The 25,129-nt window shown below is 43.1% G+C and overlaps 1 protein-coding gene across 3 annotated transcripts; it reads left to right on the forward strand.

Annotated features, from left to right (window-relative positions):
* Positions 1–6,964: 6,964 nt before the first annotated feature.
* ccdc80 (coiled-coil domain containing 80) lies at positions 6,965–25,126 on the forward strand. Of its 3 annotated transcripts, XM_036958702.1 has the most exons (11): positions 6,965–7,269; positions 7,391–7,444; positions 7,716–8,433; positions 8,796–9,478; positions 9,858–10,214; positions 10,407–10,560; positions 14,521–14,657; positions 16,453–16,604; positions 17,041–17,144; positions 19,578–19,661; positions 24,043–25,126. In XM_036958702.1, the coding sequence occupies exons 1-11, from the start codon at positions 7,267–7,269 to the stop codon at positions 24,360–24,362; spliced, it is 2,766 nt and encodes a 921-aa protein (XP_036814597.1). In that variant the 5' UTR covers positions 6,965–7,266; the 3' UTR covers positions 24,363–25,126. The 3 variants fall into 3 exon arrangements, with proteins under 3 accessions (XP_036814597.1, XP_036814598.1, XP_036814599.1); XM_036958703.1 differs by having other exon boundaries at positions 7,391–8,433; XM_036958704.1 differs by having other exon boundaries at positions 6,965–8,433.
* Positions 25,127–25,129: the final 3 nt, after the last annotated feature.

Consider the following 25,129-nt stretch of genomic DNA (forward strand, 5'->3'; position numbering starts at 1 on the left):
TTTGTGCAAAGAAATTGAGAGAAATACGTTTTTTGCGTGTATAGAACATTTCTGAGATCTTTTATTTCAGCTCATGAAACACGGGACCAGGACTTTACATGTTGTGTTTATATTTTTGTTCAGTGTACATACTAGTCGCCAAAGTTCCGGAGCATGTCTTTAACTTAACCATTTGGAATAATGCCACCCATGGTCCAGCAGGAGGAGCAACCCAGGGTGTCCAACTACGAAATGTGACTTTTGGAGAAACGTGGACAAACATCGGAATCTGAAGTCAAATCTGTCAAACCGTGAGATCTTGTTGGGAAACCAGGGACATGCCATGATTATCTTTTCATTGCTTCTGGGTCAGGTTCTCTAGGTAAAGTCCTTGGAAATGGAGTGAAACAAGAAGATACCATCTGAACTTCTCTTATAATGTCAGACTGTGTGCGCAACTGGTCAACTAGAGTCAGGTGCAGGAGAGCAGAGATGAGTGAACAGGGCACATTTTAATTGGCAGAAGCAAATCAGTCGGACGCAACAGCATCACAACACTCCAGCCAAAGGCAAAAGTGAATAGCGCACTGGTCACACAAAATCATGTACAACAAAACAATACCACGGGTTCAAAACAATACCCGGACAAAAAACAGCCTGGCGCGTCACACAACAAACGTAATTACACACACAGACATGGGGGAAACAGAGGTTAATATACACGTAGAGTGATGAGGGGATGTAAACCAGCTGTGCGGGAAAACAAATGGAAAATGAAAGGTGGAGTGGCGATGGCTAGAAGACGGGTGCCGTCGATCGCAGCCCGAACAAGGAGAGGAACCGACTTCGGCGGAAGTCGTGACATATAAGAAATGTTAGTTTTCATTTTCCATTTTGAAACATTTTGCTACGGTGTGCCCAAATGAACACCACCCTGTAAAGCTTCCTCTCCTGCTATTCCCTTACATCTCAGTGTGCTCTTTACATCTGTGTATGTTTTGGTTGAGATAATGAAGGTGGATGAAGACAGTATTTTGGTTGGCTTCTCTCTTCTACAAATCCTGTGTTAGAATCAAACTGTATCCTACTACTGACACCACACATAAATCACACACACCACCATCTGCGCTTCTCATGTTTTACTCAGGGTCTTTCATGTGTGTGTGCGTGTGCATGCGTGTGCATGCTTGTGTGAGTGTGTGTGTGTGTGTGTGTGTGTGTGTGTGTGTGTGTGCTGACATCCCCAGTTCTTTCTTAGATTTAGTGCTGGTGAATAAAACTCTTCGTCAGGATACTGATAGTCTCCATTCATATCCTCTATAAAACGTTTACACTGGTCAGCAGAGCATGGGGGGGGGGGGGGTTGTGTGTGTGTGTGTGTGTGTGTGTGTGTTTATGTGTGTGTGTGTGTGTGTTTATGTGTGTTTATGTGTGTGTGTGTTTGCCCTACATACCTCAGTTTAAGATGGTCTTGGCTCAGTGGATGTAAAGGTGTGTTTGATGTGGACCACAAGATCAGGTCCCCTCTCCTTTCCAACCCTTAAGGAATGTGTGTTTTATGTTTACTTACAGTGCCTTGCGAAAGTATTCGGCCCCCTTGAACTTTGCAACTTTTTGCCACATTTCAGGCTTCAAACATAAAGATATAAAACTGTATTTTTTTGTGAAGAATCAACAACAAGTGGGACACAATCATGAAGTGGAACGACATTTATTGGATATTTCAAACTTTTTTAACAAATCAAAAACTGAAAAATTGGGTGTGCAAAATTATTCAGCCCCTTTACTTTCAGTGCAGCAAACTCTCTCCAGAAGTTCAGTGAGGATCTCTGAATGATCCAATTTTGACCTAAATGACTAATGATGATAAATACAATCCACCTGTGTGTAATCAAGTCTCCGTATAAATGCACCTGCACTGTGATAGTCTCAGAGGTCCGTTAAAAGCGCAGAGGGCATCATGAAGAACAAGGAACACACAAGGCAGGTCCGAGATACTGTTGTGAAGAAGTTTAAAGCCGGATTTGGATACAAAAATATTTCCCAAGCTTTAAACATCCCAAGGAGCACTGTGCAAGCGATAATATTGAAATGGAAGGAGTATCAGACCACTGCAAATCTACCAAGACCTGGCCGTCCCTCTAAACTTTCAGCTCATACAAGGAGAAGACTGATCAGAGATGCAGCCAAGAGGCCCATGATCACTCTGGATGAACTGCAGAGATCTACAGCTGAGGTGGGAGACTCTGTCCATAGGACAACAATCAGTCGTATATTGCACAAATCTGGCCTTTATGGAAGAGTGGCAAGAAGAAAGCCATTTCTTAAAGATATCCATAAAAAGTGTTGTTTAAAGTTTGCCACAAGCCACCTGGGAGACACACCAAACATGTGGAAGAAGGTGCTCTGGTCAGATGAAACCAAAATTGAACTTTTTGGCAACAATGCAAAACGTTATGTTTGGCGTAAAAGCAACACAGCTGAACACACCATCCCCACTGTCAAACATGGTGGTGGCAGCATCATGGTTTGGGCCTGCTTTTCTTCAGCAGGGACAGGGAAGATGGTTAAAATTGATGGGAAGATGGATGGAGCCAAATACAGGACCATTCTGGAAGAAAACCTGATGGAGTCTGCAAAAGACCTGAGACTGGGACGGAGATTTGTCTTCCAACAAGACAATGATCCAAAACATAAAGCAAAATCTACAATGGAATGGTTCAAAAATAAACATATCCAGGTGTTAGAATGGCCAAGTCAAAGTCCAGACCTGAATCCAATCGAGAATCTGTGGAAAGAACTGAAAACTGCTGTTCACAAATGCTCTCCATCCAACCTCACTGAGCTCGAGCTGTTTTGCAAGGAGGAATGGGAAAAAAATTCAGTCTCTCGATGTGCAAAACTGATAGAGACATACCCCAAGCGATTTACAGCTGTAATCGCAGCAAAAGGTGGCGCTACAAAGTATTAACTTAAGGGGGCTGAATAATTTTGCACGCCCAATTTTTCAGTTTTTGATTTGTTAAAAAAGTTTGAAATATCCAATAAATGTCGTTCCACTTCATGATTGTGTCCCACTTGTTGTTGATTCTTCACAAAAAAATACAGTTTTATATCTTTATGTTTGAAGCCTGAAATGTGGCAAAAGGTCGCAAAGTTCAAGGGGGCCAAATACTTTCGCAAGGCACTGTATACTGGACTGGCAACACATTGGGGTATAGAATGTACATCTGAGGTTTAAGAGTAAGGATGGAGTTTGGTAAATAATGATAGTGAACATGTGCCTATGTGTTTGTACTGAGGTCAATAATTGTGTTCTTTGCTATAAAAACTCTGTTGCTCTTTTATACTGTCTGATGGAACAGGTTATGGAAGTATAGCTGGCTATAGTCAAAATGCATATCTAAGGGATTCATGAGAAGTAAGGCTAAGCGTGGCTACAAATCCGGTTGTTCAATGAGCTGAGCGTTTGGAAAAACGACTGTGGAGTAAATGAGAATCATATAAAGAGGTTATAATGCACTGTAATGATACTTTATCATAACGATACAACTTGACTCGGTGCAATAATGTATACCGTTTAGACGAGAAAAGATGAACTGCCAAAGTCTCAGAGTCTAAACTTACCACAGCTTTCAGTTCTTAGATGACCCAAGTCCATCCAACTTTAATTGCGTCGCTTATTTATTATGCTACCATTTGGAACAAGTCCTGCAAGGGGAAAGCACCGGCTATTTTGGAACATTTCAAAGGGAATGGATAGGGCAAGGGGAGGGAAATACAAGCTGTTCCTTGTTAGAGTTTATGGGAGGAACTTGACTCTGAGATTTGCTATGGAAATCAAGTGATCCTCCACTGTTGTGACAGTGGAAGAATCAAATGCATTATTATTTGAATATTGAAAAGGTGTGGGAGACAGAGAAGGGATGAGTGGTCATGTGGAACAGAGTCTTGCAGGTGCAGGAGATGGAGGAGATGGGAGCATGTGGGTCTGGGCAGGGGTGATGTTGTTGATGTTTGTGTTGGTCTGTCTGTTGTCTGTTGTCTTTTGTCTGTATATGTTAATATTGTTTGGAAAAATAAAATCATACCAAAACAAATAAATTGTTTCTCTATGGTCAGTTATCTTCCCAGAGAGCTTTCTCCAGCGGGGTTGCCAGTTGTGGTAAAGTCCCAAACTTTAAATTGAATTAAATTTAGCAGTAAATGCAAACTTAATTCATAAATTAGAAATTGCATTTTGTGTATCATTTTGTGTTTTATAAAAGTCGTTTTTTCACTACGGATTTCCTAAAAGACTAAAAGAAAGACTGCAACATTTCCAGTGAATGGAATTTAGACTGCTACTGGCAACCAGGTGTCCAGGGGCTGGTCCTGTATAGCCAACCTGGACTCATGGGTAGATGTATTATAGTAAATATATAGCTATATATAAATATATAGATATATAGTATATCCGGAACACTCCAATTAGTATGATATGTTACGTTTCGTATATGTAATCGCAAGTACAAACCGCAACCAGAAGCCATGGATTACAGGCAGCATCTGCACTGAGCTAAAGGTTTGAGCTGCCGCTTTCAAGGAGTGGGACTCTAACCCGGAAGTTTATAAGAAATCAAGCTATGCCCTCCGACGAACCATCAAATAGGCAAAGCACCAATACAGGACTAACTTCGAATCGTTCTACACCAGCTCTGACGCTCGTCGGATGTGGCAGGGCTTGCAAACCATTACAAACTACAAAGGGAAGCACAGCTGAGAGCTGCCAGTGACACGAGCCTACCAGACGAGCTAAGCTACTTCTAGGCTTGCTTGGAGGAAAATAACACTGAAACATGCATGAGAGCACCAGCTGTTCCGGAAGACTGTGTGATCACGCTCTCCGCAGCCGTGAGTAAGATCTTTAAACAGGTCAGCATTCACAAGGCCGCAGGGCCAGACGGATTACCAGGAAGTGTACTGCGAGCATGCGCTGACCAACTGGCAAGTGTCGTCACTGACATTTTCAACCTCTCCCTGTCCGTGTCTGTAATACCAACATGTTTTAAGCAGACCACCATAGTGCCTGTGCCCAAGAACACTAAGGTACCCTGCCTAAATGACTACTGACCCGCAGCACTCACGTCTGTAGCCATGAAGTGCTTTGAAAGGATGGTCATAGCTCACATCAAAACCATCATCCCAGAAACCCTAGACCAACTCCAATTTGCATACCGCCCCAACAGATCCACAGATGATGCGTTCTCTATTGCAAGCCCTACTGCCATTTCTCATCTGGACAAAGGGAGCACCTATGTGAGAATGCTATTCATTGACTACAGCTCAGCGTTCAAAACCATAGTTCCCTCAAAGCTCATCAATAAGCTAAGGACCGTGGGACTAAACACTTCCCTCTGCAACTGGATCCTTGACTTCCTGACGGATCGCCCCCAGGTGGTAAGGGTAGGTAACAACACATCCACCACACTGATCCTCAACACAGGGGCCCCTTAGGGGTGCATGCTCAGTCACCTCCTGTACTCCCTGTTCACTCATGACTTCACGGTCAGGCACGACTCCAACACCATCATCAAATTTGCAGATGACACAACAGTGATAGGCCTGATCACAGACAACGACAAGACAGCCTATAGGGAGGAGCTCAGAGACCTGGCCATGGGGTGCCAGAACAACAACCTATCCCTCAACGTGTTCAAGACAAAGAAGATGATTGTGAATAACAGGAAAAAGAGGATCGAGCATATCCCCATTCTCATCGACGGGGCTGCAGTGGAGCAGTTTGAGAGCTTCAAGTTCCTTGGTGTCCACATCACCAACAACCTAACATGGTCCGAGCACAGTCATGTAGAGGGCACGACAAAACCTATTCCCCCTCAGGAGACTGAAAAGATTTGTCATGGGTCCTCAGATCCTCAAAAGGTTCTACAGCTGCACCTTTGAGAGCATCCTGACCGGTTGCATCACTGCTTGGTATGGCAAATGCTCGGCCTCTGACCGCAAGGCACTACAGAGGGTAGTGCATACAGCCCAATACACCACTGGGGCTAAGCTTCCTGCCATCCAGGACCTCTATACTGCGGTGTCAGAGGAAGGCCCTAAAAATTGTCAAAAACTCCAGCCACCCTAGTCATATACTGTTCTTTCTGCTACCGCACGGCAAGCGGTACCGGAGCGCCAAGTTTAGGTCCAAGAGGCTTCTAAAAAAATAAAGGAGCCGCACACTCTAGGAGCTCAGATGCAAAAGTAAGCTATCTTGACAGACAAGCTATCTTCATCAGGGTATAATGACAAACACTGCGGGATGACTCATTTATATAGTGTAAAAAGACACACAGGTGTCTGTAATCATGGCCGGGTGTGACCTGATATCATTGGTTAATTCTCATATTAAAATAGCATACAAAAAACATAAATGGATAGCGTACGATCATAGATACATTTTGGCTACATACACCTATAAACATTCTAAACAGCTCCAGCTCCAATAAGACTCCTGAACATCTAGTCAAATGGCTACCCAGACAATTTGCAATACCCCCCCTCCCCCTCTTTACATCACTGCTACTCTCTGTTGTCATCTATGCATAGTCACTTTAATAACTCTATATACAACTCTATGTACATACTACCTCAACTAAGCAGTGCCCCCGCACATTGACTCTGTATCAGTACCCCCCTGTATATAGTCTCCCTATTGTCATTTTACTTTCTGCTCTAAATTACTTGTTACTTTCATCTCTTATTCTTTTCTTGTTTTTTTTTTACTGCATTGTTGGTTATGGGCTCATAAGTAAGCATTTCACTGTAAGATCTACAACTGTTGTATCTGGCGCATGTGACTAATACAATTTGATTTGATTTGTCTTGATGTTACACAAGTGTTTGTCTCCTAGATTTACATTTACTATGTTACGTCTAGTCTATGAGACCAGGCTGGTATAGCGCCACTGCGCCAGCGAGGAGAGTCTGAGGCAGGGCAGGCTTAAAGGTGTCGACATTACTAGCTTCTGTAGTTTAAGTTGGGGAGTCGGGAGAAAGAAGAGGGAGACGCATTTCCCATACAGAAGAGCCACTCTGTGCAGGTTTTCCTCTTGAAATCGGACTAGGTTTGCTATGCGTAAAACGCATTGCTTTTAAATTGGATTACTTTGATAGTTGGAAAAGCTATATTTTTAAATAATGGTCAGGTCCGAGAATAAAATAACACGGATTTGTTTTCGAGACCGTGCTGTATATCTGTTTACTTGTGGATGTTAAAATGTCGCGTACACTCGGAGTTTATAAATGGTATGACATTTTTTTCCAGAATTGGCAAAGTCTGCGTATTTTCCTAATTTGTGTGGTTATTTTGAGAACTGAAATTGGAAGTTTGGATTAACGGTTTCTAAATACCACGAATGTTTTTCAGGAATTGCTGACTCCGTCAATTGGTGCCTGGTTTGGATATTTTAGAACCTCTCTGGTGAGTTTTCCTGTCTGCGTTTTCACGCTTCTCTCAGGTTGATCGCAGGCTGGTGAAGTGGGGTTTGGCTGGTGTTCCACTGCAAAAAGTAAAGGCATGCTTTAAAACACAATAATAAAGTGTTGGCCTCTCTCTTGCACTCTGTTTTTTTTTTACTGCGCTGGACTTTATTTCTTATTTATTGAACATAAATGCTCTAAAGACGCACACAGGTCCCATGTCCACTATTGGATATTCTTCTCTCTTTCTTGTTGTTTATTGTAACTAACAGTTTACAATAATGCGGGGAGAGTTTGTCCTGGGTCTGTCCCTGCTGTGTCTGCTAGCGTGGGCAGGACACGCCGACAAACAGGCCCACCTCAGACGGTTTCCTTTGCGCCAACGCACCAAGCTCAATACCGGGCGTCTGCAGCTCGGCGCAGCCGGCAGAGAGCGCACTGTCGGCGTGGGAGGAACCCGCCCAGGACCCGGCTCCCCCTCCGTGCCCTCCGGGATCAGCGCCAGGCTCGACGAGGACATGCAGGCGGACCAGGTCTCTGTTCTTCAGCCCAGGACTGGGTCTGGACAGGGCAGGAGAGGTGGAGCGCTGGCAAGGGCAGCAGGGAGGAGGGTAGCTGGGAAGATGGCTCCCCTCCAGTCTGGCATGCTTCAGGATGAAGGCACTCCCGGGGCGAGGGCCAGACAGACTCGAATGCCAAGCAGCGCAGGCTCGCCTAACCTCCTGGCAAGCTTTGCAGGGAAAAACCGAGTCCTGGTGATTTCTGCTCCACATGACTCAGATGGTTACTACCGGCTGATGATGACACTGCTGAAGCCAGACGTGTACTGCGAGCTGGCAGAGAGGCACGTACAGCAGATCGTGATATTCCACCAGGAGGGGGAGATGGGTGGGAAGGTGAGGCGGATTACCAGCGAGGGGAAGGTGATGGAGGAACCTTTGGACAAAGTGCTTATCCCCCGCCTCATGACCTTCCTCAAACTGGAGAAAGGTAGGCTTGGCCCACCTGGAAACATCCCCTAGCCCTACTCCTTCAGTGTTAGCAGATCTGAGAGAATCTCTGTGGGGGGCTAGATTGAACCTGCCATTCAGATCTGTCAACACCTGCTTGGTGTTAGGAGTGGGGGTTATGGGGGTACTTGGTGTGATGTTGGCTATTTGTATGTTTACTGCATGTTTTATGCTGACAAGCAGTGAAAATAAATTTGTGAGGGCAATAACATAAATCTGAGTCTTTACAGGTATGTTTGGGATGCTTACAGCGTGCTGTTTCGGCATGTTGCTTGTGGCCAAAGCCATATTAGCTAGTCTACTTTACTCAGTAAATTAAACCTGTCACCCTGTCCTGTCCAGGTAAGTTCGGTATGGTGCTCCTGAGGAAAACACTGCAAGTGGAGGAGAGGTACCCCTATCCAGTCAGGCTGGAGGCCATGTACGAGGTAATCGACCAGGCACCAATGAGGAAGCTGGAGAAGATCCGACAGAAGGGATTCGTCCAGAAGTGTAAAGGGGCGGGAGTAGAGGGCCAAGTGGGTGGGAGGGGTGGAGACTCAGGGATGGAAGTTGAAACAGGTGGACAGGTAGACCCGACCCCAGAGAGGAAGCCGCCTGCGAGGAAGCCAATGAGGAGACCCACAACAACCACCACCATTGCCACGAGGTCAACGACAACGAGGCCAATGACAACTTCGATAACAACAAGACCCACGACGACCACGACAAAAGCCACCATGACAACAACGAAAGCAACAACCACACCAAAGCCCACAACAACCACAACTAAACGTCCTGTGACCACACGACAGACCACCACCACTACCACCAGAACCCAGAGACCCACAAAAGCCCAAACCACCCCTCATTGGCTGCCTGCCCCTAGGACCACGCCTGAGCCCTATAACCGCAGAGACAAGGGGAGAGACAGGGCGAGGTACCCACCCAAGACCACCACGTCTGGGGACAACCGAACAGACAAGGAGGGGAAGGACAGCCGTAAGCCGGCCGGAGTGATACCCACCAAAAGGAAGCATGGGAAGGTATGCCGTTTTTTTTATTTTACCTTTATTTAACTAGGCAAGTCAGTTAAGAACAAATTATTATTTTCAATGATGGCTTATAAACAGTGGGTTAACTGCCTGTTCAGGGGTAGAATGACGGATTTGTCAGCTCGGGGATTTGAACTTGCAACCTTTTGGTTACTAGGCCAACGCTCTAACCACTAGGCTACCCTGCCTCCCCAAAAAAGACTTATTACATTTCACTTATTACATTGATGTTGAGACAGAATGTTGCTGTATGTTGTTCTCTGTTGCTTTTGTTGCACCAGGCTTGATTTTGGAGATCAATAAAGTCCTCTTCTCTCCTATCCTCTCCTTTTCTCTTCCCTCCTCTCCTCTTCTCCTCTCTCCTCTCCAGGTGTTGAATAATGAGTATGAGGAGAATTATGAATCAAGCCGGCCCACCTCCAGCAACCCAGAGACAGAGGTCAACACAGAGGTCAGCCCAACCAAGAGGGGCAAGGGAAAACACGACAATACTGAGAAGAAGAAGAAAAAGAACAGCAAACCAGAAAAGGCCACCAAGAGGGACAAGGCAGAGAGGAGAGGAGCGAAGGTGGGGAAGGAGGGAAAAAACAACGGGAAGAAGAACGGAAAGAAGGCGTTGAAGAATCACGAGAAAGAGGCGTACCACAAACCCACCAAGAAGCCTCCGCCTCCTAAGGGTTCCCTGGCATCCTTCCTGGACTACTTTGAGAACAGGAGACGACTTGTGGTAAGAACCAGTGTTTTGCAGCCTGTCTAGATTCTTATCACCGGAGTGTTGCCGAGGGCAGGGTAGTAAAATCAGTCCCCCATCCTCTCCCTCCCCCGCTGTCTATTATAAACACAATCGCCACAGCAGTGTGTGTGTGTGAGTGTGTGTAACACAGTCTAACCCAGTCTCTTTCTGTGTGTGTGTCTCCAGATCATAACAGCCCCCAGTGAGGAGAGCACGATGTATGTGCAACAGAGGGATGAGTACCTGGAGACGGTGTGTGAGATGGCCATCAGGAAAGTCTCCATCATCACCATCTTTGGCTCTGTCAACTCTACAATGAAGATAGATCACTACCAGCTGGGTATGTACACATCTCTACTAACACACTATTGCAGGAAAGGAAAAGTTTAAGTGACTTTGGGTCCTTGAAAACTCTATATAAATGTAATGTTTTATTATTGTTACGACACGTAGCCTGTACAGGACACAACAGTCCGCATCAGCTATAGTACACTTGAAATTGAAAGGTCATTTCTGATTCAGCCGTAAATGCAGTCTCCGCGAACGTGGGAACATTGCCTTTAGATTTCAAACGCGCTATAGCGCTGAACTTCGGCGATACGGATTGAATTGAGCCCTTAAGTTACAGTAGGTGTCCTGTATTGCTGTTACTGCCCTGTCCTGATTTTACCCCTGCTATCCTAAACTCCTCTGATAGAACAGAAGGCTAGCAGGTGTCTGGAGTGAGTCTGCAGCAAACAATAAGAGAGGCTCGAACAATAACACTGTGAACAGGATGACACTACCATTGCAATGACATTTTGGTGAGACACAATGACAAAGCCTCCTGAGTCCCAGACATGAAAGTTAATGGTGCACAAAGGCTTTCACTGCTTCGCCATGAGTGCTTCGCGCATGTGACCACACGGATCGGAGGGGGGGGGGGGGCTTTGTGTTTGTGAGAGTCTCACCTTTCCATAGAGGGGGCATAATAATTTATTGGCTAAACCGTTTGATCACTACAGCCGTTTTCATGAGAAAAAGCTACAGAGAAACACCTCTGTAGCTTTGCCACCTTCCACCACCGATGCGGAAGTCAGACATCGGCGTTTGCAGTGGATTAAGATCCAGCATATCTCTAGCTTAAACAGACAGCTTTTGAAGGGGAATTTTATTATTATTTATGTATTATGCCTCGAGCGGAGCATGAGGGGGGCCTCAAGCAGAGAAACTATTGTAATATTTGTATATATATATTTATTTTTATTTTTTATGCCCAGGTCATGAGGCCCCTTGATAATGTGAGACCTGAGGCAATTGCCTCTTCTGCCTAATGGTAAGTCCGCCAGTGTGTATGTGTGGTGTGGGGCGATCCCGGCTGAATACCTTCCTAGTTTATCATTGGTGAAAAGGGGGAAGTCTGCTTCCTCTGCAGCTAATGTGTAAGCTAGAGAGTTAGGTCACCTCTCTCTCTCACACACACACACACACACACACACACACACACACACTCATGTGTCTTGGGTTAGCTTACATGGCTTATCTTCAAGATGAATTAGAGTCTCCTTTTTGTTGACTTTCTTCAAAGCTACTGATTCAGATGGCTCAAGATTACAAATGCGTCTTATGAGATTTGCGTTGTAAATTGGGCTTGGCAAGCAACAATATTTGTAGTTTTATGGAGATTTGAATCTTGCCTCCAGCCTATAGTTAGGATGTGTTAATGTCAGGACACAGCCCTACTGTATAAAACTTTATTATTCTCTCTGATTCTACACAGCGACATGTTCCACAGACGGAATGCCAGAAAGTGATTTGAGGTGATGTCACACATGTTATGAACCGGACGGTGGTTAGTCTTATGTTCCGAGCATCGCTCCAAGGGTTAATGTGTGTTCGTGCGGGTGAGCGTGTGTGTGTGTTCGTGTGGGTGTGTGTGTGTCCGTGTGTAAATGGTCCTTTCACAGCTGTATGCTGGGAAAAGGTTCCCTGTGTTGGATGACATCATCCTTACCTTTGAGTGTAATGCAGACATTTGTGTGTGTGTGTGTGTGTGTGTGTGTGTGTGTGTACGTACGTACGTACGTACGTACAGGGTGCTGTGATTAAGGGCTGTGGGCTGTGTAAGCCGTAGCTACAGTCCCAGCTAGCACATAATGTTCAAGAACCATTTGTTTCTTGGAGTGGGGTTATGGGTTATCCGATAGTTATTTTGCAGACAACCTTCGCACAATGTTCTGGGAATGGTGCAGGATACCCAGATTGCACATAACGTTCTGAGAACCATGTATCTTAGGTGGGAATTTCAGTACTTCAGCATAAGGTTTCCTCATAGTTCTATTTAAATGAATGTTTTCAAACTGTTTAAAGAACGTTAAGAAACAACGTGCTTCTATGTGAATTTCAGTACTTCAGCATAACTTTTTCTGCAGGTTTCCTCGTGGTTCTATTTAAAGAAAACTTTCCATAAAAAACATTAGTAACTTTCTAAGAACATTCTAAGAATGTTATTTAAAAACATATACCTGTACATTCCGTTCTAAGTGTCAACAAAACTCTCTCTATCCTCGGTGTATCTTGTTAAGTGTTTCCAGGTGTGTTTGCCGCACCCACTTATTGGCCACACCTGATCTTAATGAGTGCTTGTTTCCTTTGAAATTGTTTCCGTTTGAATAGACAAAAATGAACAGCTTTGTATCAGTTAAAAGAAACATGGCATGCTAGCTCCATCCTGGTGGAGCAGTGGACTATTTCCATGAATAGAGAACAGACGATTGTAGGTTTGTATCTCACTGAGGCTTTGATACAATAAAAAATAAATGGGTATGCATGATTAATGCCTAAGTTAATTCATTTCCGTGTGTCCTAGCTGTGCTTGGAGTTCAGAACAGTTAACGCAAATTAAGCTAGCAGTGTTATTAAAAGTCTTATGGAAACATGTTCTCAGAACGTTATTTAATTACCTTCAAATAACTAATCATTTTCGTCATCAGAATGTTAAGAAAACTTCTCAAGAAAACTTTCAGGGAACCATAGTGAAACGTTCTCAGAACCTCCTTGCATCCTAAAAAGTCAGGAAACTTATGGCTTCATTCTCAGTACCAATGGAAAACCAAAAACATACGTTCCCACATACGTTCCCACAACTTCCAAGGTACAAGGTTGTACCCAAGGTACAAGGTTGTTCCCACAGGCTTCCAAGGTTGTTTTCTGTAGAAAGGAGGATGGTTGTGGATTGAAAGCATCTTCATGTATATTGCTGTATGCTTTCAAAAGGTGACCAGTTCTCTTTATAGTACACAGCAGACATGTGGAGTCCTTATCCTCTCAATCACATCAGGAAACATTGGGTTTTATAAAAAAATCCTTGTTGTGGAGACTGATGGGTTTCCAGTCAAAACATACAGTAAGTCAACAAATGGCCTCTGTCATTACCCTCATGTTGAAGACAGCTGTGGTCTTTGGGGTGGGATTCCAATCAAAACAAAGGAAAACAGAGCGAGATCTGGAATGCAGTCTGAGATGCAATCCGGTCTGCCTCAACAAGCATTCGGGAATCAGGAGAAAATTATGATTGAATGTTTTTTTTTTTTTAAGGACTATCCATGTTGAAAGGGAGTGAGACATTCCAAAGAGTTAAAGGAAATAAAAATAAGACAAACGATCTAGATTGGCTTCTTCCTCCTCAGCCATCTCCCTCTCACTCTGTTTGATACAGATTATTGCCAATGTTTGGTAATAGAGATAGCCTCAGTGTGTGTGTGTGTGTGTGTGTGTGTGTGTGTGTGTGTGTGTGTGTGTGTGTGTGTGTGTGTGTGTGTGTGTGTGTGTGTGTGTCCTCAGAGGAAGCAGTAAGCCTAGAGTAAACACACCATTGCCCTCCTTTTGGGTGGTAGATCTATTTTACCTCAAACAGACGCTCGCCCAAAATCAACCGTCGATTCCCCCAGTAGTCCCCTCCTTACCCTACCTCTATGTTTGCAGAACTGAAGAGACAGGGATAGGTGTAACCAATAACAACTAATAAGGCCACGACTACACCTCTCCTAAATATTATGAGAGAAACACGCCTTCTGGTCGTCAGTCATGTGTCAACCCTTTCAGTCTCTGGTAGGAAGTGGGATGTCCAATCCCTGTTTCCCCATGACTCTGGTTGTACTATGCAGTTGTTTTAGCTTCCTTATCTGAAAATGCACTCATTATTGTAAGTTGCTCTGGACAGGAGTCTGTTAAATTGTACTAAACAACATTTTAATTGGTTGTCTGTTTCTCAATTTTCTCTCGCTCTCTTCTTTCCCTTCTCTTTCTCTTCCCCTCCCAGAGAACGACAAGCCTATGACGGGTCTTCGTCAGGAGGACCTTGTGAACCAGGATCTGATCACAGAGCTCAGGAAGGAGTTTTATATGACATTTAACGACTTCTACATGGTTCTCACTGACACTGACATGAGAGCCAAGGTGGGTTTTGTCTCTCTCTCTCTTTCTCTCTCTCTCTTTTTTTCTCTGTCTTACTAGGCGTGCATTATTTTGCAATCTGGCACACCGGATTGTCGGAGTCCGCACTTTTTGGACCATTCCGTTTAGAACTAAAGTCTACAACTCAACCCAACCATTTTGCCAAGTGAACTAAATGGAGCACAAACACCTAACCTCTCTGTTTGGCCAATTAGACATAGACTCATGTTGCCTGACCTGCCTTCGCCATACTGTAAACATCCTGCCGTGATTAAACACTGGTTTAATTCAGACATGACGTTCTCCCAACAGCTGTGTTTGTGTGTGTGTGTGTGTGTGTGTGTGTGTGTGTGTGTGTGTGTGTGTGTGTGTGTGTGTGTGTGTGTGTGTGTGTGTGTGTGTGTGTGTGTGTGTGTGTGTGTAAACCACCAGGCTGTTTTCAGACGGATTAAACAAAGACGCCAGTGTGCAAGCAACCCTCTAATGCTGTCAGTACAGACAGGAAATTCTATTAACATTACAGGGCACATGGAGGGAGGGAGGGAGAGAGAGAGAGAGAGAGAGAGAGAGAGAGGAGTGACAGGGAATGAGAAAAACAATGAGGGAGACTGTATCCATGGCAGCAGACCCTCACCTGATCCATTAGAAAGTGTGTGTGCCTGTGCTTCTGTGAGTGTGTAATGCTGCATTGGGGAATATCACATTCTGAACTGAGCAAATTTGAGATCAGAATTTTAATGCCCACAGTGTTAAATGCAACACTTTCTTAGTGTGTATATGACTAACACTTTTCGAAGTGTTGATGAACTAACACCCCAAGAGTGTTGGGTCCCTAACACCATGGGTGTTGCAAATTTGGACTTAAATTAACACTTTATTAGGGCAGATGCTGTTACACTTCCTCAGTGTTAGGGCATTAACACCTGTGGTGTTACCGTAACAATTTTTTGTTGTTCTTTTAACACTGTAGGGTGTAAAGCCTTATTTGCATATTTATTTTCAAGGGTGCCACTCAAGTTCATTTTAGAGGTACCTGTACCACCCATGAATGTGTTTGCTAGTGACAGAGACATGATTGTTGCATTCAATGGCTTTCAGTGAGTGCCTAAATGTATATTTTATCATCAAAATGTAATTATTTATCACAATAAATGACTTTTTTGACTATACCATACTTCAACATTCAAGTTTCACTCTAACACAGTTGTCTGAAACTCCTGGTTTGCTGGCCATATCAACAAGTCATATTATGCTGGCTTCCAAAGTGTTACATAATTCCTATTCAAATCCAGCCATAGACTATTGAAGAATTTGAACTTTTAATCCCCCGCAACCAGCAGTTAAAATTACTGCCATGGTAGGAAAGGTTGATCAATGAGACTACCTAAACCATCTCAATAACGGGTTAAATAAATCCAACCACTTACAGATTGGATTTGCTTAGAAACATTTATGTTATTTATCTTTGTGTAGTATAAGATCAATGAATCAATCATTGTGCATGCAGAAACATAGACATTAAAACTATTCTAAAAAGCAACCTGCAACAAAGCATGCTGGGAGATATAATGTCCCATGTCTCTTTCACTCTGAGAGAATTAACGGAAATGAACTCAACAGTCGAGTGACAACACTGGTTAACACTTCATTTATTAACCACAGGTGGTGTCAATTTCAATCCCATTTATTCACTGCAGGCGGTGTCGATTTCAATCCCACTGGTGTTAACCCCACTAGAATCCGATATAACACTCACAACACTTTTTGTTTTGATGATGTGTGTTTGTCCCTCTAACAGCAATCCTACGAGGTCCCGATCGCCATGAAGGCTGTGTTTGATTACATCGACACCTTCTCCTCTCGCATCAGAGAGATGGAACAGCAGAAGAGAGACGGAGTTGTCTGCAAGAAGGAGGACAAACCCAGATCACTGGAGAACTTCCTCTCCAGGTAGTGTGTGTGCACGTTACTCTTGCTGATGGCTGTGGCAGCGTCTGGAATTGTAAACAGTCATTAGCTCATAGCCAGTGAGAACATTGTCTCAAGCCAGGCAGGGGTCTTGTTGAGGAGGCTGTGGTCAGAATTTGTAGTCAACATGAATATTCACACTAAATCACCTGCACCACAAATTCAACAGTTCTTTATGAGCTAAACTTGGCTCTGATGGTGGACAGCATGCGCGAGCCTGTATTTCTAGTACTCTACGTTAACACATTGTCTTGGATTGATTGACTATTGACTGTGGTTTGTTGCAATAGAGACTAAATTCCAGTCTGATGACAGTGAGCCAAAGGGTCTGGAGTTTGGACAGAAAGTGACTTGGTTGATAACATGACTGTATAATCTTCCTACATCTTTCATCCTAGTTCCGTCTTTGGGTTCTCAGGTTCCGTTGGAGGCGTCGCCTGTTTGTAATCTCCGCCCCCAACGATGAGGAATGGGCCTATCAGCAGCAACTCTATGCACTGACCAGCCAAGCCTGCAACCTGGGTGAGTATAAGAAGGAATTGTTGAGTTATTATCATATTCCTTAAACAATATTTATCCCATCTACAGGAAGTGACTAGTCTAGTGCCTAGGGGTTGTTACACACACACACACACACACACACACACATACACACACACACACACACACACACACACACACACACACACACACACACACACACACACACACACACACACACACACACACACATACACACACACACATACACACACAGTGCTCCCTGTGGTTCAAAGTTTGTGTAAATCATATTAGATTTACAACAGCCTCCACTCAGACCCGATCTCATACAGAAGAACATTAGGCTCTCTGTCCATTTGTTTCATTTTAGATTGATAGGTAAACACATATACTTTAGTAGTCATAATAAAAGTGTTGGCAGTCACTGAGATTGAGGAGGACCATTATAATTGTTTCTCGCAGACATGTGCATACGCATTCAGGGACAGAGACACGCACCCACACAATTGATGAGGGAGAATATAACACATTAGATCTGGTAAAAGATAATACTAACAAAAAGAGCAAGAGAAAGGCCATACAGTCAGATTGGATTTTAGGTGGGGGGGGTTATGTGTTATTTCATAGTTTTGATGTCTTCACTATTATTCTACAATGTAGAAAATATTAAAAATAAAGAAAAACCCTTGAATGAGTAGGTGTGTGTCACGCCCTGACCTTAGACAGCCTTTTTTATTCTCTATTTGGATAGGTCAGGGTGTGACTTGGGTGGGCAAATCTATGTTTCTATTTCTTTGTTGGCCGGGTATGGTTCCCAATCAGAGGCAGCTGTTTATCGTTGTCTCTGATTGGGGATCATACTTAGGCAGTCCTTTTTCCCACCTTCAGTTGTGGGATGATGATTTTGTTAGTTGCTGTATAGCCTGCAGAACTTTACGTTTGTATATCTATTTTTTATTTTTTTGGTGTTCATCAAAATAAAGAAAGATGAACGCTTACCACGCGGGCGTAACAGTGTGTCCAAACTTTTGACTGGTACTGTATGTCAGGCTAGGAATGACCATGCAAAAACGTTTTTCCGGGATGCATGAACAAATCAAATCTAACTTTATTTGTCACATGCGCCGAATACAACAAGTGTAGACCTTACCGTGAAATTCTTATAAGGGTCTGTAAGGGCTTACTTACAAGCCCTTAACCAACAATGATATTTACTGGGATTTCGATAACAACCTATGGCCAAATGTTCAAGACAGGCTTGATTTCAAAATGTAATCAAATGAAAGAAACAATGTTTAGCAAGTATTAGTTTATACTGGCTAAACATTGTTTCTTTCATTTGATTACATTTTGAAAGATGTATTCAATGATCACACCTTTCATCACACATAAGATGGAAATTATGGACATTTGATGTTGAGTCAAATATTATGGGTAGTGCAAGTGTATTGCCTAATGTGAAAACAGTGTAATGTACTGTAATTGAATGTTCTTTAGCATACTACATTCAAAGGGACATTTTGAAACATGGGTCTTAAATGTGTTGCTACTGGGTTAACTGGTTGGTCAAATAACTACATTGAGAAGATGTCATTATGTTGTGTTTTGGTGATTCAACCAATGTACTCATTATATTTTCGGTGTGTGGTGAAACATGCCTGCAAACAAAATGAATGCACAGTGAAAGGTTTTGAATGTAAGACTGGCTGTGTTACCAGTTTGGAGTTTTGTACTAAGAGTTTTGAAAAATCACCACATGAAAATAGCACCAAAGCGATTTAAAAAAACGAACAATCAGTGGTGCACGAGAACTTCAGTATTGGTGTTAATAACCAGAGTTGATTGTGAGTGTGTCAATACTCTGCGTAGAGTGAAACACTCAAAACCATGCACACCATTATCATATTTCCCAGCATGCTCTATTGCAGATTGATTTTCAGAATTGTTTATTTCAATATCTGTGTTTTTGCATGTATATTGATTGGTTGATTAATCTTAGACTACACAAAGATAAATAACATACATTTTTCTAAACTAATCAAATCAAATTGTATTAGGCACATGTGCCGAATACAACAGGTGTAGTAGACCTTAAAGTAAAATGCTTACTTGCAAGCCCCTAACCAACAATGCAGTCTAAAAAATACGAATAAGATTTTTTTTTTAAAGGAACAAGTAATTAAAGAGCAGCAGTAAAATAGCAATAGCGAGACTATATACAGGGGTAACGGTACAGAGTCATTGTGAGGGGGCACCGGTTAGTCGAGGTAATTGAGGTAATATGTACATGTAGGTAGAGTTATTCAAGTGACTATGCATAGATAATAACTGAGAGTAGCAGAGGCGAAAAAGAAGGGGTGGGCAATGCAAATAGTATTTTGTTGTTCTAATGCGCTATTATGTCCTCTCTGCTGTTTGTTCATCTATGTGGTGGTGGTTTCCATGGTGACCCAGGCCTGAGACACATCTCCATCCTGAAGCTGGTTGGCATGGAGGCAGTGGACCAGGGAGGAGTCCTAGAGCTCTATCCAATCAACGGTAAGAACCCTGTTGTCTCCACACCACCTATATGTACAGTTGAAGTCGGAAGTTTACATACACCTTAGCCAAATACATTTAAACTCAGTTTTTCACAATTCCTGACATTTAATCCCAGTAACAATTTCCTGTCTTAGGTCAGTTAGGGTCACCACTTTATTTTAAGAATGTGAAATGTCAGAATAATAGTAGAGAGAATTATTTATTTCAGCTTTTATTTATTTCATCACATTCCCAGTGGGTCAGAAGTTTACATACACTCAATTAGTATTTGGTAGAATTGCCTGTGCCTTTAAATAGTTTAACTTGGGTCAAACGTTTTAGGTAGCCTTCCACAAGCTTCCCACAATAAGTTGGGTGAATTTTGGCCGATTCCTCCTGACAGAGCTGGTGTAACTGAGTCAGGTTTGTAGGCCTCCTTGCTTGCACACGCTTTTTCAATTTTCTATAGGATTAAGGTCAGGGCTTTGTGATGGCCACTCCAATACCTTGACTTTGTTATCCTTAAGCCATTTTGCCACAACTTCGGAAGTATGCTTGGGGTCATTGTCCATTTGGAAGACCCATTTCCAACCAAGCTTTAATTTCCTGACTGATGTCTTGAGATGTTGCTTCAATATATCCACATAATTTTACTTCCTCATGATGCCATCTATTTTGTGAAGTGCACCAGTCCCTCCTGCAGCAAAGCACCCCCACAAATGATGCTGCCACCCCCGTGCTTCACGGTTGGGATGATGTACTTCGGCTTGCAAGCCTCCCCCTATTTCCTCCAAACATAACGATGGTCATTATGGCCAAACAGTTCTATTTTTGTTTCATCAGACCAGAGGACATTTCTCCAAAAAGTACTATCTTTGTCCCCATGTGCAGTTGCAAACCGTAGTCTGGCTTTTTTACGGCAGTTTTGGAGCAGTGGATTCTTCCTTGCTGAGCGGCCTTTCAGGTTATGTCGATTTAAGACTTGTTTTACTGTGGATATACAGTGGGGCAAAAAAGTATTTAGTCAGCCACCAATTGTGCAAGTTCTCCCACTTAAAAAGATGAGAGAGGCCTGTAATTTTCATCATAGGTACAACTATGACAGACAAAATGAGGAGAAAAAATCCAGAAAATCACATTGTAGGATTTTTAATGAATTTATTTGCAAATTATGGTGGAAAATAAGTATTTGGTCACCTACAAACAAGCAAGATTTCTGGCTCTCACAGACCTGTAACTTCTTCTTTAAGAGGCTCCTCTGTCCTCCACTCGTTACCTGTATTAATGGCACCTGTTTGAACTTGTTATCAGTATAAAAGACACCTGTCCACAACCTCAAACAGTCACACTCCAAACTCCACTATTGCCAAGACCAAAGAGCTGTCAAAGGACACCAGAAACAAAATTGTAGACCTGCACCAGGCTGGGAAGACTGAATCTGCAATAGGTAAGCAGCTTGGTTTGAAGAAATCAACTGTGGGAGCAATTATTAGGAAATGGAAGACATACAAGACCACTGATAATCTCCCTCGATCTGGGGCTCCACGCAAGATCTCACCCCGTGGGGTCAAAATTATCACAAGAACGGTGAGCAAAAATCCCAGAACCACACGGGGGGACCTAGTGAATGACCTGCAAAGATCTGGGACCAAAGCCTACCATCAGTAACAAAGCCTACCATCAGTAACACACTACGCCGCCAGGGACTCAAATCCTGCAGTGCCAGACGTGTCCCCCTGCTTAAGCCAGTATATGTCCAGGCCCGTCTGAAGTTTGCTAGAGAGCATTTGGATGATCCAGAAGAAGATTGGGAGAATGTCATATGGTCAGATGAAACCAAAATAGAACTTTTTGGTTAAAACTCAACTCGTCGTGTTTGGAGGACAAAAAATGCAGAGTTGCATCCAAAGAACACCATACCTACTGTGAAGCATGGGGGTGGAAACATCATGCTTTGGGGCTGTTTTTCTGCAAAAAGACCAGGACGACTGATCCGTGTAAAGGAAAGAATGAATGGGGCCATGTATCGTGAGATTTTGAGTGAAATTGAAGGTAAAACGTAGCTTGGTCTTTCAGCATGACAATGATCCCAAACACACCGCCCGGGCAATAAAGGAGTGGCTTCGTAAGAAGCATTTCAAGGTCCTGGAGTGGCCTAGCCAGTCTCCAGATCTCAACCCCATAGAAAATCTTTGGAGGGAGTTGAAAGTCCGTGTTGCCCAGCAACAGCCCGAAAAGATCACTGCTCTAGAGGAGATCTGCATGGAGGAATGGGCCAAAATACCAGCAACAGTGTGTGAAAACATTGTGAAGACTTACAGAAAATGTTTTACCTCTATCATTACCAATAAAGGGTATATAACAAAGTATTGAGATAAACTTTTGTTATTGACCAAATACTTATTTTCCACCATAATTTGCAAATCAATTCATTAAAAATCCTACAATGTGATTTTCTGGATTTTTTTTCTTATTTTGTCTGTCATAGTTGAAGTGTACCTATGATGAAAATTACAGGCCTCTCTCATCTTTTTACGTGGGAGAACTTGCACAATTGGTGGCTGACTAAATACTTTTTTCCCCCACTGTAGATACTTTTGTACCTGTTTCCTCCAGCATCTTCATAAGGTCCTTTGCACTTTTCGCACCAAAGTACGTCAATCTCTAGGGGACAGAACGCGTCTCCTTCCTGAGCGGTATGACGGCTGCGTGGTCCCATGGTGTTTATACTTGCGTACTATTGTTTGTACAGATGAATGTGGTACCTTCAGGCCTTTGGAAATTGCTCCCAAGGATGAACCAGACTTGTGGAGGTCTACAATTTTTTTCTGAGGTCTTGGCTGATTTCTTTTGATTTTCCCATGATGTCAAGCAAAGAGGCACTGAGTTTAAAGGTAGGCCTTGAAATACATCTACAGGTACACCTCCAATTGACTCAAATGATGTCAAGAAGCTTCTAAAGCCATGACATAATTTTCTGGAATTTTCCAAACTGTTTAAAGGCACAGTCAATTTAGTGTATGTAAACTTCTGACCCACTGGAATTGTGATACAGTGAGTTGTGAAATAATCTGTCTTTAAACAATTATTGGAAAAATTACTTGTCATGCACAAAGTAGATGTCCTAACCGACTTGCCAAAACTATATTTTGTTAACAAGAAATTTGTGGAGTGGTTGAAAAACGAGTTTGAATGACTCCAACCTAAGTGTATGTAAACTTCCGACATCAACTGTATCAAACTGCATACGGGAAATGGCTGTATGAAGATTAAACCAAACAAAACAAGACAAGTGGAAGGTCAATGGGGCTGTATGTGTTATGTTTAGTTTAATCTTCAGTTCATACAGCCACAATGTTGAATTTCGGATGTTGTTTTATTGACACAGCAGGCAGGTAGGCCAGCCTCAGCCCTAACTCCTGCTGTCTCCCCCAGTCCAAGTCCCTATCGCCCAGCTGCGTCTCCTGTATTCTCCCCATGCTACCTGTTTGATGTCTCCTCTGTGGTAGGGGACCCAACCCCCAAAAACTTGCTGATGCTGCTGCCTACACCACACACACGGCCCTCCATCCATACACACCTGACTGCTGCACAAGCACGCAGACAGCTCCTGTGGCCGGAGTGTTAGGGAGGAGATATGTAAACCCTCCCTTTAATTTCTCTAGCCTGCCAAATAGTTTTCTTGTGGACTTTTCCTTTAGTGAAGGGTCGTTCGCGAACAAACAGCTCTTTTTGAACTGATCGTTTTGGTGAACGTCGGGAACCGACTCGCATCTGTGAGAGCCATTCAGTTGGCTCCCTTATTTACATACTGTTACTACTGGGTTTTGAGCTCCCGATAACGATTATCTGCAGATACGTTATAAAAACATTCTCTGAAGATTGTAATTCCTTACTGCATTCAAAACATTTTTTTTTTTTGCAGGTCATCTAATAAAATGGTCAGGTAAAAATTGTACTTGCATATCATGATGTGTGACATAATTGCAGGCAACATTCTAGGCTTTACATAATGGATTTGGTATTTTTAAGCACTACTGAACAAAGAGCTGTTTGCGAGCTAAATAAAGGTCTCTTTTAGCCAAACGGACCCGGAATACCCGTCAATGCTTTCCTTGAGTGAAGGGGTAGTTTTGCAGGGGAAGATGACTGGGCTGGAGCAGAGGCGCTGAATTTAGCGGAACCTTCAAAAGACAACGAAATGAATCCACAAACACTTTCACATTAAATGGATAATATGAAATTAAATTCTTCCATAGCAGTATTAACACAAGCTAATCCTTTCTAGCTCTAGAGAGGCAGCTTGGCCATGGAGCGAGAATGCCTCTTTTAAGTCAAAGATAACAAACACACCAAAGCCTATTGACGGACTCTCTCCATCTCTCTCTCCCCCTTTCAGGCAGCGCCACGGTGGAACGTGAGGGCCTCTCGGCCGCCTTGGTCAAAGACATCCGCAACTACTTCCAGATCAGCCCAGAATACTTCTCCATGCTGCTGGTGGGAAAGGATGGCAACGTCAAGTCGTGGTACCCGAGCCCCATGTGGTCCATGGCCAACATCTACGACCTGGTGGACTCCATGCAGCTCCGCAGGCAGGAGATGGCCATCCAGCAGTCACTGGGCATGCGCTGCCCCGAAGACGAGTACGGGGGCTATGGATACCATCACAATGGCTACGACGGTTACCAGGACGCTTATCACCAGGGATACGGTTACTAAAGGGGTCGTTGAGAGGGTGTCAATAGTCAATAGTCTATCAGCAATGATATGGTTACTAAGGAGTATGTTGCCTAATCTCATAGATGCTTTTTGATGGCCCTTTGTAGATTTGAATGGATCAGATAGGTGTAAGCAAGCCCTCTGGTAGTCTAGATGGGATTGTCACCATGTTGCTTGAATCAGATCTACAAGTTAGCAGTAAGTATCTAGGGCTATGGGAAAGGGATTGAATTAAAATTGGGCATGTGTGTATGTGAGGGGCAGGGGTATAAACTTTGTCTCGCCTCCTTATTAGTGGATTGTGTTTTCAGGAAGTTTATGCACAGGGTTAAAGAGTAAGGGGTTAGCTCTGTACTTCTTGGTTTTGTACTAGAAGGAAATAAAGGATTGGATAGCGATGTCATCAATCTCAATCTTTCTTTATATCAGTCTTGTTCTTGTGTATTAAGAATTACAAATGAAAACTTTTCAACATTTCACATTTTCCATCAGTCTACTTCAATTCCATTCCTGACGAAATGTTAATTTTCACTTTCACAGTCTGGACCTTATTGTAGATACAAGCGTAAAGATAAGTCAAAACTTTTGTATTTATTGGATTTATTATTTGAGGCGGTTTTATTTGAGGCTATCAAAATCAGAGCTATAACTGTCTGTTTCTAAGATGAATTTTCAACTCGTTTGTAAAGTTTCCTGTTGCTACACATTGTTCTTATTTATACTCTGTGGTGCTTTATGACAAATAAAACTTTGTTTACTATCAACAA

Source organism: Oncorhynchus mykiss, chromosome 22, assembly GCF_013265735.2.
Source record: "Oncorhynchus mykiss isolate Arlee chromosome 22, USDA_OmykA_1.1, whole genome shotgun sequence".
In the NCBI taxonomy this organism is placed as follows: Eukaryota; Metazoa; Chordata; class Actinopteri; order Salmoniformes; family Salmonidae; genus Oncorhynchus; species Oncorhynchus mykiss.